Source organism: Nyctibius grandis, chromosome 1, assembly GCF_013368605.1.
Source record: "Nyctibius grandis isolate bNycGra1 chromosome 1, bNycGra1.pri, whole genome shotgun sequence".
Classification (NCBI taxonomy): Eukaryota; Metazoa; Chordata; class Aves; order Nyctibiiformes; family Nyctibiidae; genus Nyctibius; species Nyctibius grandis.
Genome location: NC_090658.1, coordinates 19,601,996 through 19,614,663, shown reverse-complemented (window position 1 = coordinate 19,614,663; position 12,668 = coordinate 19,601,996). Strand labels below are relative to the sequence as shown.

The following is a 12,668-nucleotide window of genomic DNA, read 5'->3' as shown; positions in this document are numbered from 1 at the left end:
TTGCTAATGTAGTCCATGCATAAATAGGTCTAATGGAGGCATTTCCTCACCAAAAAAAGTGCCAGCCAAAGCAGGTTGGCAAATCCCTTGCTTATTTCTGCTGTGCCTACCAGAGGCACTGCTGGCAAAGGTATTTCCCACTTAGCTTTCCCTTTCCTATTTATACCATGCTTAATGGTCAATTCCCAAATGGCCCAAACTTCACCCAGCAAAAAATAATTGCAAATATCTCAACTATGGCTATACTGCAAGTACTCCAAAGAGCACTTCATGACTTCTTTTTTTCATGAATTCTATATGCCTACATGGAGAAAACCAACAACCCGGACCCACATACACCGCATTTCACAGGAGTCACTCTCCTTCTGTTGTGAATTAAAAATCAGTAAGCCTTTCCTACTGTGTGACGTGGTCCATGGTTTCTGTATCTGCTGAAAACACCGGCAAGAGTTTGGGAACTAACCCTGGGAAATGTGGACAGAGAAAAGAGGTCAGGCAGACCTGCAAAGACTCGGTCTTCTGCAGCTCTTTGTGCATATGCATTTTACATGGTCCTAAGTAAAAGTCCCATCTGAAACCAGCTTTTCCACTTTGGTTAGCCAAAGGAATCTGGTGAAGCTGCATTGCTGCAAGATTACATAAAGGCCTGGAGAGCAGGAAGCAGGCACCGATCCTGCTCTGGAACAGGGATCTTCTAGGAACAACTGCACGTCTCTGCCAGCATGCCATGCACCTTCCCTTCAGCAACAGGGCCACAGGCAAGTTACAGTGGCATTTGATGTGTATGTTTGGACAGCCCAGACTTGGCTATCTCTGTTAATGGTAACCTGCTGCTGTGGAAAGCTGAAATACAAGGACGTGTTTGAGATGAAGAAGGTCAGTGGTCACACGCATTCTGGACACTTTGCTAAGGTGGGGAAAGAACGCAACATACAGCAGTTTGCTTGTGTGGGCACCTGTGTGGCTCTTCTCATCTCACAGCTAGAAATCATCCTGGTCCCTCAAGCAGGAGCCTGCTCCGTGCAGCCAGTGGAAGGATTTGTCTGAAGAGATGCAAAATCAAGCTCTGTGGGCAAGGAGGATCAGTCTTCCATCTGTCAGGATTTTCAGTGTCAGCAGGTTCCCTGTTTCTCCTGGACTGCTCTGTACATGCCAGGACTCCTGCTGCCTTATCTGATAAGAAACACAAAACACGGAGGAAATACAGTTCAACCAAGAGAAATTAATCAAAGGAAACTCCTTATCTTCTCACTTCTGCCCTTTGAAGACCATAACTTTTTCTATCCTGGTAAGTTTTGAGAGAAATCCAGCCTTTTTTAAATGCCAGAAAACCATGAATGCTGCCATGCTGGCACAGACCAAGACATTCATGATGTAAAACACCCAGGTGATGATGTGATTGATGTGTTATTGTGCCCATTTTGGCAATTTCCAGCCACCATCATAAAGACTTCGTCTACGCTCATGCTTCAGGCATTGACAGTGAGCCCAAGGGTGCTGACAAGGGACGATAGCAGCGGTGGAACTGCAAATAGAAACCTACACTACGATGCTGCTGCACCCTTTTCTGATCACCCAGCCTTGCAGCAAACTCTCGTCACTCCTTTATACCTTCTCTTACCTCGAAGACCTTAATACAGCCTCCCAGATATGAAGATACCACAGCAAAAAGAGGAAAAACGTGGTCTCGTAAGGAGATGGGGGATGGCTAAGATGGCAGTAGAGAGCTGCTGCGATCAGTGCCGCCTGGAGTCACTCTCTGTCTGGGATTGCAGTTGTCTTGTTTGGAGTAATAAATGTATTTGCTCTTTGGCACATGTCCAGCAGCACGGAGAAACTTCCAGGGGGCAGGGAAGAAAAGCTGTCAAGGAGAAAATTCTTAAAACCCCCAAGTAATATGTATAAGACAAGCTTGGTCAAATGGAAAAGAGAGGGGAAAGAATCAAGGGGACTGAAAGACAACCGGGAAAGAGATAAAAGTACCAATAAAAGGGAAGAGAGGAAGACCTTTAGACAACAAAGGAGAGGGACAGACTAAGGAGGTGACAAGGGTGCACCCTTGAAAAACAGGGCCAAAGTCAAATAGAAAAATAACCCTGCCAGAAATAAAAGCAGAGGAGCAGAGCTTGAATAATGGGGGAAGAAAAACAACCGTCATACAAAATGGGGATGAGAGAACAAGAGGCATTTTGAAGGTCTGGTGCAGGGCAGCCTGGGGGAGCAGCGGCCCAGGGTGGAGGGCAGGGGCATGCCCCAGAGAGTGTGTTTGCAGAGAGGACTGAGGAAACATGCAGGGTGGTATGGGAGGGGTTATCTGGGCTGGCCGAGGCAGGAGAATGGGATAGCGGGGGAGGAAGAGGCAGATACTTTTCTATGCAAATGCGTGGAGCTTCTGTGTGAGTCAGACACCAGAAAATTGTGCCGTGGGCTTACAAAAATCAGGATAATCCACAGGAATAATGCCTAATGGATTCATTACATGGTATTTTCTTTATTTTCTTAAGTGGGATTTTAAACAGCAAAGAAGTATGAGTCAATTCATGCATGGAAGAGAATTACTTTATCAAATGGCCTAGTAACCGCTGCACTCCCCAGCAATGATCACCCGAAACTGCTGATTTAATGATCAACTGCAAATCCCCAACTCAGGTGGAACTTCCCATCTTCCATCTACATGTTAAAGCTGAAAATCTTCCAAACTGTACAGAGGCCTGAATATCTTTGAAATGAAACACCCCAGAACAAAATGCTAGAGCAAATCAAAATGGTTTTGTTGCAAATGCCACAATACATGAGAGACCAACAGTCCCTTGTCTCCAAAACTAACTGGGAAAGGTGATGGGAAACATTTAGCATGAATGATAAGACAGAAGCCAGAGCACTGGCCTTGGCAGGTGCCTGAGCAGCAGCAGGGAAGCACAGGGAAGTCAGCTGAAGAAATCTCCAGTCAATACCACTCAGAGAGGGAATAGTTGTGGGGGGTTTAATAGCACCAGAGCAGCCAGGGGCAGAGAAAGATAGTGGATCCATGTTTGTATTGTAACAGGCATCCAGCTTTACTGGGAAAGTTCTGGTTCTATATATTGCCTTCTGGTTTTGAACCATTGGAGCAAAATTTGCCTCACATTTGGATCCTTTTCTCAATCACCATGAGCCAAGTTTTAACAAAAAAAAAAAGAAGAAAAAAGTGAACTTATCATAAAAAAATCTATTCATTTCAGCAGCTCAGACAGATACCAAACACTGCAAGACAAAAACAGAGAATCTTGTGACTGTCACTTGCGAGGTCGGGCTAGAAGGAAGACCTTACCACATGCAGGGGATGACGATAAGGGTTTAGGAGTCTGCCAAGAAAAGGTACAAAACAATGCCTTAACACTGCTTGCTAAGGCCAAGGAGCCTGAAAAAGGAAGAGAGGGGACTGTTTGGAGCTTTTCTTTCTGTTATTCAGTGCTATTAAAAGAGGATGTGGCCTCTCTGCTATATATCACCCTGCTAGCCCTGCTGTGTGTGCATATTCTGGCTGCACCCTGGAAGGCTGCCTCTCCTAAGGAGATGCTGTAAGAAAAGGAGGTAAACAGGGTCCTGCCTTTTTCCTTAGCTCTTCCATTCTTATCTTCTTCTTTCCTTGTGTTTTTTTTTTTTTCCTGCAGAGACAGAGTTTTTTTCCTTTGCTTGTACAGTGAATTAAGTAAACATTACTGGGAGTTCAGATAACCCAGTAATTTTATATATACAATCACCTGCATCAACAGTTGTTATAAAATTCTTCCTTAAGGAAAATAGCTAAGAATGGGGTGTGACCTTGTTCAGAGCATGCGAGTAAGCAGAGCAACACGGTGAGCTTTATTCAATAGAGGCTTTAGGTTCTCTAGCAGTACCACATGCTATAAAATCAGAGAGGGCACAGAGACAAATTGCAACAAGGAATTGTTTCAGCCTACAGCTTGCTGCCACAGGAATCTTTGTGGGACTGACTGCCCGCTCACTGCAGAAGCAACAGTGAGAGTCAGGTACACGCATCCTGCCATTCTCAGGGTATCTCAAAACTCAAAGGCAGGCTGAGGTTTAACAGTGCCCAAATTCAACTCTAAATATCCCCTGCCCTTTCAACCAGCCTCTCCTATCTCCAGGTAGCTTCCTCCCTATTGCCCTTTCCTTTCCCTCTTCCCACCCCCACCGTTTGCTCTTATCTCCCTCCCACTCCCAAATCCTTGATCTTCCTCCCCCTCCGAAGGTAGGGAGCCAGCTGACAGCCATCAGACATACTCTGCCCTTGCCCCTTTGCTGTGTATGGGTCCCCTCTGAACCTGGGCATCTCGCCCCAAATCTGTTCCTGTTGGGATTTAGCAAATGCAACCCCTTGATCTTTTCATATGCATTTGCTAGGTTCTTATGCCTCCCCCACGGCTGCTTTCTTCAAGGCTTTCTGTGTGTCTGAAGCTCTTATCAACTCCTCCTCCGAACAGAATACACGAATGGCACCACCAGGTCTTGAAGTCATGTCTCACACCTCGCAGGAAATGGCTTACCCCACCAAGTCACATCCCCCTCCTAAGCACAGGGCTAAAGTCACAAGATACTATTAGTTCCTTGTTGCCAAAACCAAAGAGAGACAGCAGTTTAACGTTCAAAGGAAAATAGATCATGCATATATAGATGTAATCAGATCCTAGCCAAGCAAGACAGTCATCTTTCAGAGAGAACACAACGGCTTGTCACATCGCATTTATTTTAACCCCGTGGAAGATCTGTGCATAGAGCTGTTGGGCAAGACTGGCCCTTTACTGTGTGGTCTGAAATAACTGGTGGCACTGCAGCTGGGCTGGGCTGGGCTGCGCGAGCAGTGTCCTGCGTTAGGGATTGATGTCACCAGGATCTGACATCGTTCCGGTTCTCCAGTGAGATGGGCTCCATCACATATTTCTTACCTGTAGGTACAAAAGCCCTGACAGGGGTTCAGCCCAGCCCCTTGGTCACAGGTCACTATTCAGGACACTGCAGCCGCACTGCCGTGGGTCACACTGTCAGCCACATGACAGGGACAGCACTGCTCTCCCTTTCACTCCCCATCCCCAGTGCCCAGGCGCCTGCTGCCAACTGGGACAGCCTGGGGACAGCCTGGAGCATGGCTGAGTCATGCTTCTGACCTTGTAGTAGGACACTGGATATGTCACCGTACAGCTCGCACCCACCACACACATGCAATGGGAACGGCACAGCCCTAAGCATGAGCGTGCCATCGTCCATCCTTCTGAGAGGCAGAAGGAGCCCTCTACACCAAATACACTTCCTGGGCTGATCAGGAAGGCAAACCCCCTCTTCTCTGTAGGGTGCTGGTCCCTGTCTTCAGGGAGGCTGGGATCTGTTCCGGGACTCCCCTAGGAGCAGAGGATGATGTGCAGGGTGAGGCAGGGAGGACCTCCTCAGCACCCTGCCGGGGCTCTGGTGAGAAGGAGCTCTCAGGGACACAGCTGAACATCCAAGATGAACAGGCAGCTCAGGTCTCTCAAGAATACGCTTCAAGACATCTGCAAACTGCCAAAGTGAGGACTATACACAGCCCACTTTCTCAAGCTCTTCCTTGTTATACCCATGAGGGCTAAACACACAAACACTACGAAATGGCAACCTTAAATTAAAAACACGACATCACCGTGAGATCTCAGAACTCTACCTAAAAGCCTGGAATGTGCCTCAATATATAGATTTCGGTGTGTGTGCATTAGGAAGACCTACTAAACCCCTAAAAGCATTTGGGGGCTGTAAAGAGCTTTGTCACAGTGACTAGAAGCAATTGGAGGGAAATTAAGCATTCACCTAAAGATTTCCTCTTAGGGAGAATGAAAAAACCCTCAAAACCTAAGCCTAGCATGCATTAATGATTTTTGCTATCAGGGCCCTGCTGGAGAAGCTGCAAATTATACGGCACTTTCATGCCAGCAAAAGCTCTGGAGCAAATGTAATTAAGTATGCAACCATAAAAATCTGTCTAGTCCACAATTTTATTTGTGAGATAGTTATACAGGCATTGCTTCTTCCATATAGCTTAAACTTAAGCTACGTCTTAACAGCAAAAATGTGGTTTTGTTTTTTCTTGAACTTTCTCTAAGTTAATGAAATGAGGTTTGTGTGACCACTGTTCCTTTTTTGGTCAGTCTCCTAATATAAGCTTTTGAACCTGTCGGCCAGGTTTCAATTAAAACTGATGTAGAAATTGAGATCTCCAAGATACCAAGTCTTTGCAAGTTTAGTCAGGGAAACAAGAGACTGCTAAATTTGCACTACTAAAAGCTTCAATCTCAGGTTTAGACACCAGAGAATTCATATTAAAGACAGCCACCAAAAAAGAAAGAAATAAGAGCTTTGCTGGAATGAAAAAATACCATGCAAGAGCTGTCTCCCTGCCGAGTCCTAGAAGGAACAAAGTGATGTGACAAGCCAGAGGAGTTTGAATGCAGCAAAGGCTGCACTAGTGGTTACAAACCACTGCACGGCAAAGTCCATCGTGTCTCATCCCCTCCAGGACTGAGCAGCAGAACTGCTCACGTGTGTTCGCTATCTAAAGGGGGTGCCTTTGTTTTGGCAGCACAGACACGACTCAGTGTCGCACTGCTGCCTACTCTTGCCACGCGTTCTGTGACGCTTCCCAAGCCCCAGCTCCTCAAGTCACGTAAGGCAGGATCTTAATCTGCATGTTTAAAAGCTGACTTTGTGGCCCTCAACAGCCTGAGCGAACCTCCCCAGCTTGATACGGAAAAGGCTGAAAAGCCAGCAGGGCAGCAAACCCTGCACAGGGCCCATCTCCCCGTTCTCCAAAATCTGTGTTTCAGAGCCTGTCTCACCCTTGCTTGATGCTCGGAGCTGGCAGCGGTGACATGATAGTGTGTTCTCCACCTGAAGCTTAAAAGCATGTTTTCATTGCAGGTACAGGTGCATTTCGTATTGCGAGAGACCCCTCGGCACAGGCGCCTCAGTGCAGAGGTGCTCCCAGCACGGGCAAAAGCATAAGGAGTTTCTCTCTTGACAAACATAGTGAAGATCAATGTAATCAGCCTCTGAAGCAGCCTGTAATCTCTGTTATCTACACAAGGTAGTCTGCTCTTCCCTTAGAGACAGCACTCTCAATTTTAGCCATCTTAATTTCAAAAAGCAAGCCACTTCTGGACTTATGTCACAGCTTCTGCATCTCGAGGGAAGAAGTGAAATCCCCCCTTGTGCCTAGACAGGACACAAATATGAGCAAGTATGCAGAGCAGGAAGAGACAAAACCTGAATGTCTTCCTAAATGCTTCCAGCCCTTACCTAGGTGTAACTCCATACAGATGCTGGCACCTACAAGGCATTGGAAACCTCCTTGTCAGACTACAAGGGGCACAGCAGGATGGAAAACTTCTTGTTGGGGGAAAGGAAAGTCTGCCGAATCGGGACGCAGTGGTTTTCCTTGCTGCAGGAGGCACTGCGCCTCCCAGGCATCGCTTTTAGCACATCAGTGGGGTGACACTCTGTGGGAGCTGCGGAGAGGTGTGCCAGCGTTGGGAGGGGAGAGAACTGGCAGAAGAAAGCAAAAGCTGTCTTGCATGCTGTCCTGCTTGCCTAGGAGGAGGCAACAGCCTCCTACTCTGATCTCCACCTAACAGCATACTCCTTCACAATTTAGAGCACTGTCCCCCTTGCCTTTCTTCGATCTTAGATGCCTTTCAAACCAAGCTGATACAGAAGGGTGGCCACCAGCGTCCCGCAGAGGAAATTAGGGAAAGGGAAAATACGATTCCTGGGCTCTGGTCTTGCCCCAGAATTGCTCTGCTTTTGCGTCCAGTGCATACCACTGGTACGCAGAGGAGGACTCATCACCAACGTATATCAATATGCTGGTATTAGTCAGCCAGCCCAGAAAAGGAAACTGAGGCAGGGAGAGTGTAAGCAGACAGAGGTGAGCACGAAAGGTGTGCAGCCAGGCAGTGCAGCCAGGCCCAGCTGCCCCAGCCACGCACGGGTAAGCTGCGGGAGAGCCTGCCAGAAAATGCAATTTTCTGCAGGCGGGTCATGCAGTGACTGAGCGCGAACCCCACGCCCCGGAGCCTGTGCGTGAGCTGGGCTGCATTAAGGGCACCGACCACTTTGCCCGCATGATTCAGGCACAGCAGCGCAGGTGCACCCAGCCTGTTTTATAGAGCTGCAAAACACGGGCTCCCTGGGCCATATCGCAGAACTAGTGGTCAAGCTGCACACATGTACAAGATCTATTGCAACAAAGTTTAGTAGGCAGAAGCTATTTTTCTTCCCCTGTAACAAAGTGGACTTTTTTATGGTCTATAAATGTTACCTCTCTGTCTCTTAATGAAAACTTTCAGGCCTGGGAAACACCTCCATTCATCAGGGGAAGCACGGTAGCTGCTGTTACAAGAAAGCTACTGAAACACCTCTGGTACTGTAAAGTGCAAGGGAACTGAGAAGGCTTTTGGCCCCAAGGATGTCACAGCAGTCAGAGATCAAAGAGTCAGCCCATTTCCAGACTTACAAGTTGGGAATAGGTCTGTTAACTCCCAGTACTCGCTCCTTCCTGCGTGTGTATTCAATATACATTGATAAAGTAGTCGTCTTAGTGGGAAGCCTGACACTGAAAACCGTCACGCTCCTGGGCAGTCTGTCTCAGCTTTGTCCTCTTCTAGCTCAGCACCAGATCCAGGTGGCGGCAGCCCTAGGAGCACCCCCAGATGGGATCCCCTCATTTCCCTCCTGCTCCACTTGGCAGTGCCCCCTCACTTGTACAGCCATCGCAGGGGCTGCTGGTGACCCATGGGTGGGGAATCCCAGATCTGGATTAAAAAAAACACCCTGCTGTTACTGTACAGTTATTTTAACTCGGATTAGTTCCCTGACCCCACTGTGTGGACCCTCATACAGCTTAGCAACCCACTCAGCTACAGGGCAAGCATCAGGATGGGGGTGAACAGCAGGGGGGCTGCAGTGCCAGCAGCTACTTGAGCCTGGGCTGCTGCTGCTGCTGAAAGAAAAACACGTGCACGTGTGTGAAAAAACACATTTCTCTGAAAAAGATGCTCTGTCTGGTGTACTTAATCCACCTTAATCAAATCCTAGAAACTAAAGTCAATATCCCTATAAAAGCGTAATTCAAAGCAGGATTAAATCCTTCAGAAACATAAAGGATGTCACATCTCCATTCTGCGTTACACGGGAAAGAAATCTCTGCTTGCCTTTTTCAGCAAACGTTATTTGGTGTAAAATAGAGTAAAATATTCATCATGTCAACGTCACATAGAGTAATTCCCTTTAGGTGCCACTTGTGGCATCCTCTAAATCTGCACAGACTCTGCAGAGTAATTCAACCCTCCCTGAGTCTTTTGTTAAAAACCTAAAATACTGCTGTCTGTGCTTTCTGGATCACCACTCACCTGTACCCTTTCTCACCACCGTGCCCTCTCGTTACACTGCTAATTGAGAACACTGTACAAGCCTTGGGTTTCTGACCGCGGCCTGCAGACTACAGGGCAGGATGTGGGGAACAAACGGCCTAGAAACTTCATTAACGAAAGCACCCAGATTGCCACACGTGTAAAAGCACAAAGGTACCAACACTTTAGCAATAAAAGTTTCAAAAACGGCTTTTAACAATCAAAGCACCATTCTTTCATGCAAAATAACTTTTCATAGGAGACAGTTGCGTAAGGGCAAATCCTTTTTAGAGCGACTTGGTGATGGGGTCAGGCATAGCCTGTTGGAGGGTGCAGGTGAGGTTTTGGCGTGAGACCTCTCCAGCTGGGAAACAGTTATCGCAGAAGTGCCTGGGCTGTGTGAGTGCGAGTAGGAGTGTGCAGGCATTAGCGAGTGGGTGGAAAAGGTGATGATACCAGTGTCTGCCTCTGCTGCTGGGGCTCTCCAGGTGCATTTAACTTGCATCTTAAAAACAAAGAGGTGTTTTTGCAGCAGCAGCAGGCACAGCAGGAGGTCGTACGCCGGCCCCACAGCTTGCAACGAAGCACTGCAAGGAGAGCGGCCACGGGAAGAGGTAACTTTTGTTTATTTGGAGTCTCACACCACGCGAGATTCCCTCGCTCGCCAAAGCGGACAGCTGCTGGAAAACACCCACCTCTCCACCAGCAGCCGGAGGGAGCAAACGCCATAACTGTATCAGCTCAGACGTTGTATCAGAAATGAGCAACCTGGTCTAGTGTAAGGCGTCCCTACCCATGGCAGGGGGGTTGGAACTAGATGGTCTTCAGGGTCCCTTCCAACCCAAACCATTCTGTGATTCTATAACCCAGCTGTGGGACAGGGCCCTATCTGGGGTGCCAACCTCCCAACACCAAGCTGTTTTGCCCGCAGAAGGTGGATGCAAACCCCGCTCCGCTCTCCCTTTTGCTCCCGTGTTTCGTGCAGAGGGTCGAGGGCCGCCAGCCATCACCCACCCCGGCGGGCACGCGTGGGGCTGAGCAGGGCAGGGGACGCCCCAGGCGTCACCCCACCGGCAAGCCTGGCGTGCGGGGCCAGGCGGCTCGGCGGGGTGCCCGCACCTCCGCGCCCACCTTCCCCACGGGGCCGTGCCGCCTCCCTGCGAACCCCCGCCCCTGCCGAGCCCCCTCCCCGGCTATAAAGGGCGGCGGGGCGGCCCAGGCCCCCTCCTCACCCGCTGCCATGGCCGCGCTGCGCTTCGGGGAGCCCCCGGCGGAGCCGCCCGCCTTCCCCGCAGGCAGGTGGGCGGGGGGCGGCGGGCCCGGCCCGGTCTCGCCCGCCCTCAGGGCGCTTCCCCCGACGGAGCGGGGCCGGTCGCCGGCGGGGCGGGCCGGGGAGGCGGCGGTGGAGCCGTCGGAGGGGGCGCCGGCGGCCTCGCAGCGTCGGAAGCGGACGAGCTTCACGGCGGCGCAGCTGGAGACGCTGGAGCTCGTCTTCCAGGACACCATGTACCCCGACATCTACCTGCGGGAGAAGCTGGCCGACGCCACACAGATCCCCGAGTCCCGCATCCAGGTGAGGGGCGCCGGCCGCTCCGCCCGGGGCCGCCCCCGGCCGCCCTCACCACCGCCCCTCTCTCCCCAGGTCTGGTTCCAGAACCGCCGCGCCAAGTCCCGCCGCCAGCGGGGACCGCCCCGCCCCGGCCCCACCGCGCCGCCGCCGCCGCCCGCCGCCGAGCTACCGCCGGGCTACCCGCGGCCGCCCCGCTTCGCCGCGCTGCGCGCCCCGGAGAGGCCCCGCTACGCCCTCCCCGGCCTGGCCCAGGTCGTCCCGAGTAAGGAGGGGGCCTCGGCCCCCTACGAGTGGTCGCCGGCCGCCACCTTCCCCCCCGGCCCCGGCTGCGAGGCCTTCCCCCCCGGCGGGGCCGAGGCCGCCTCCTTCACGGGGCCGCCGCCGGCCGTGGGGAGCGCGGCCGGTCCCTACCCGCCGGCCCGCGCCTTCTGCGGGCAGTACTCGCCCGTGTCGGACGCCGAGGACACCAGCGGCTACTCGGAGTCGGGCTCGGAGTGGGAGGAGAACGGCCGCGGCGCCTTCCGAGCCCTCTGAGCGCCGCCGCGGCCGGGAGGCGGCCCGGGGGGGTCCCGGCGGCGTCCCCCGGCCTCGGTGAGACGTCCTGCCCCGCCAAGCCCCGGCCCGGGGGTACGGGGCTCAGGCGGGGTGCAGCCACGTACCGCGCTACCTCACCCCTGCGCTGCTGCCACTGTTGCACTTTATCCGGTAGTAACTGATCTTTTACCTATTTATTTAAGATACGGGTCAGCCTCATCGGCTCAGGGCATCTTTTTACACTGTATTTAAAGATTTCCATTAACATGTTTTGTATTCCTATTTAACCTTCTTTAGCCAAAAAGTTAACCAAATCCACTGTGTTTTGGGGATGAGGGCTGGTCTGTCGGGATTTTTTTGACAGAGGAAAAAAAAAAAATAAAGGTTTACATTTTTGCTCTACTTGTGTGCATACCTGAGGCAGGGACAGGGTTTCTTACCTTGGCTGATGTGGGGCAGAGAACAGATGGTAGATATCCCAGCTGCAGGTTCTCTTCCCAGGTCCTCGAGAGCCACGGCTGTTGGTCAGGTGTGAATGAGACCGAAGGGGCCTGAAGGACAGGTTACAAAAACTGCCTGAACAGCTAGAAGGACCATCTTGGAAGCACAGAAAGGGACAGTGATGCATGTACTGGTGGCAGAAATACCCTACACCAGGAATCGTGCCCCACAGAATAAGGTCACCAATGCACAAAATCTTTCAGTGTCACCCTGTAACGTACCTGTGCTTGCAAGATCTGGGGCAGATGAACCATGGCTGAACTGCAAGCTTGTAAGGTGAAGCAGCATAGCAGGTTAATATTCTCCCACCAAAGAAGGGAGCTGTCCTGGAAAAACACATGAAGCAAAACCCAATGAACCGAGCAAAACCAGTCACCATCCGCCCCAAGTGGACCTGGTTGCTTGAGGAGCCGTTAGGTTAGGTGTCAGAAAGACCCCCTGAAGGGAAGTACTTGCAGGAGGAGATGGGAAATGAGACAGTCGGTTCTTGGGGGCGCAGGGTGAATTCAAGTGTTCTAAGAAACCAAACTAACTCGTTCTACTCCTGCAGACTTAACATTACAGTAGTTGTAGTGAGTTCTTGAGATTCCTACTATGCTTAGGCCACATTCAGCAGAACCAGTCATATTTGTTACTGTATTTCACCA

The 12,668-nt window shown here is 50.9% G+C and overlaps 1 protein-coding gene across 1 annotated transcript; it reads left to right on the top strand.

The window, feature by feature from the left end:
* Positions 1–10,656: 10,656 nt before the first annotated feature.
* On the top strand, positions 10,657–11,606 carry MIXL1 (Mix paired-like homeobox). The gene is made up of 2 exons (XM_068412185.1): positions 10,657–10,989; positions 11,059–11,606. Exons 1-2 carry the CDS (start codon positions 10,657–10,659, stop codon positions 11,518–11,520), a joined length of 795 nt encoding a protein of 264 aa, XP_068268286.1. The 3' UTR covers positions 11,521–11,606.
* The last annotated feature ends 1,062 nt before the right edge of the window (positions 11,607–12,668 follow it).

Bases quoted from the DNA above. Each gene is read 5' to 3' on its own strand.
- MIXL1 (XM_068412185.1), top strand. From the start codon at position 10,657: ATGGCCGCGCTGCGCTTCGGGGAGCCCCCGGCGGAGCCGCCCGCCTTC. The intron at 10,990-11,058 runs GTGAGGGGCGCC...CTCTCTCCCCAG, and splicing joins TCCCCGAGTCCCGCATCCAG to GTCTGGTTCCAGAACCGCCG.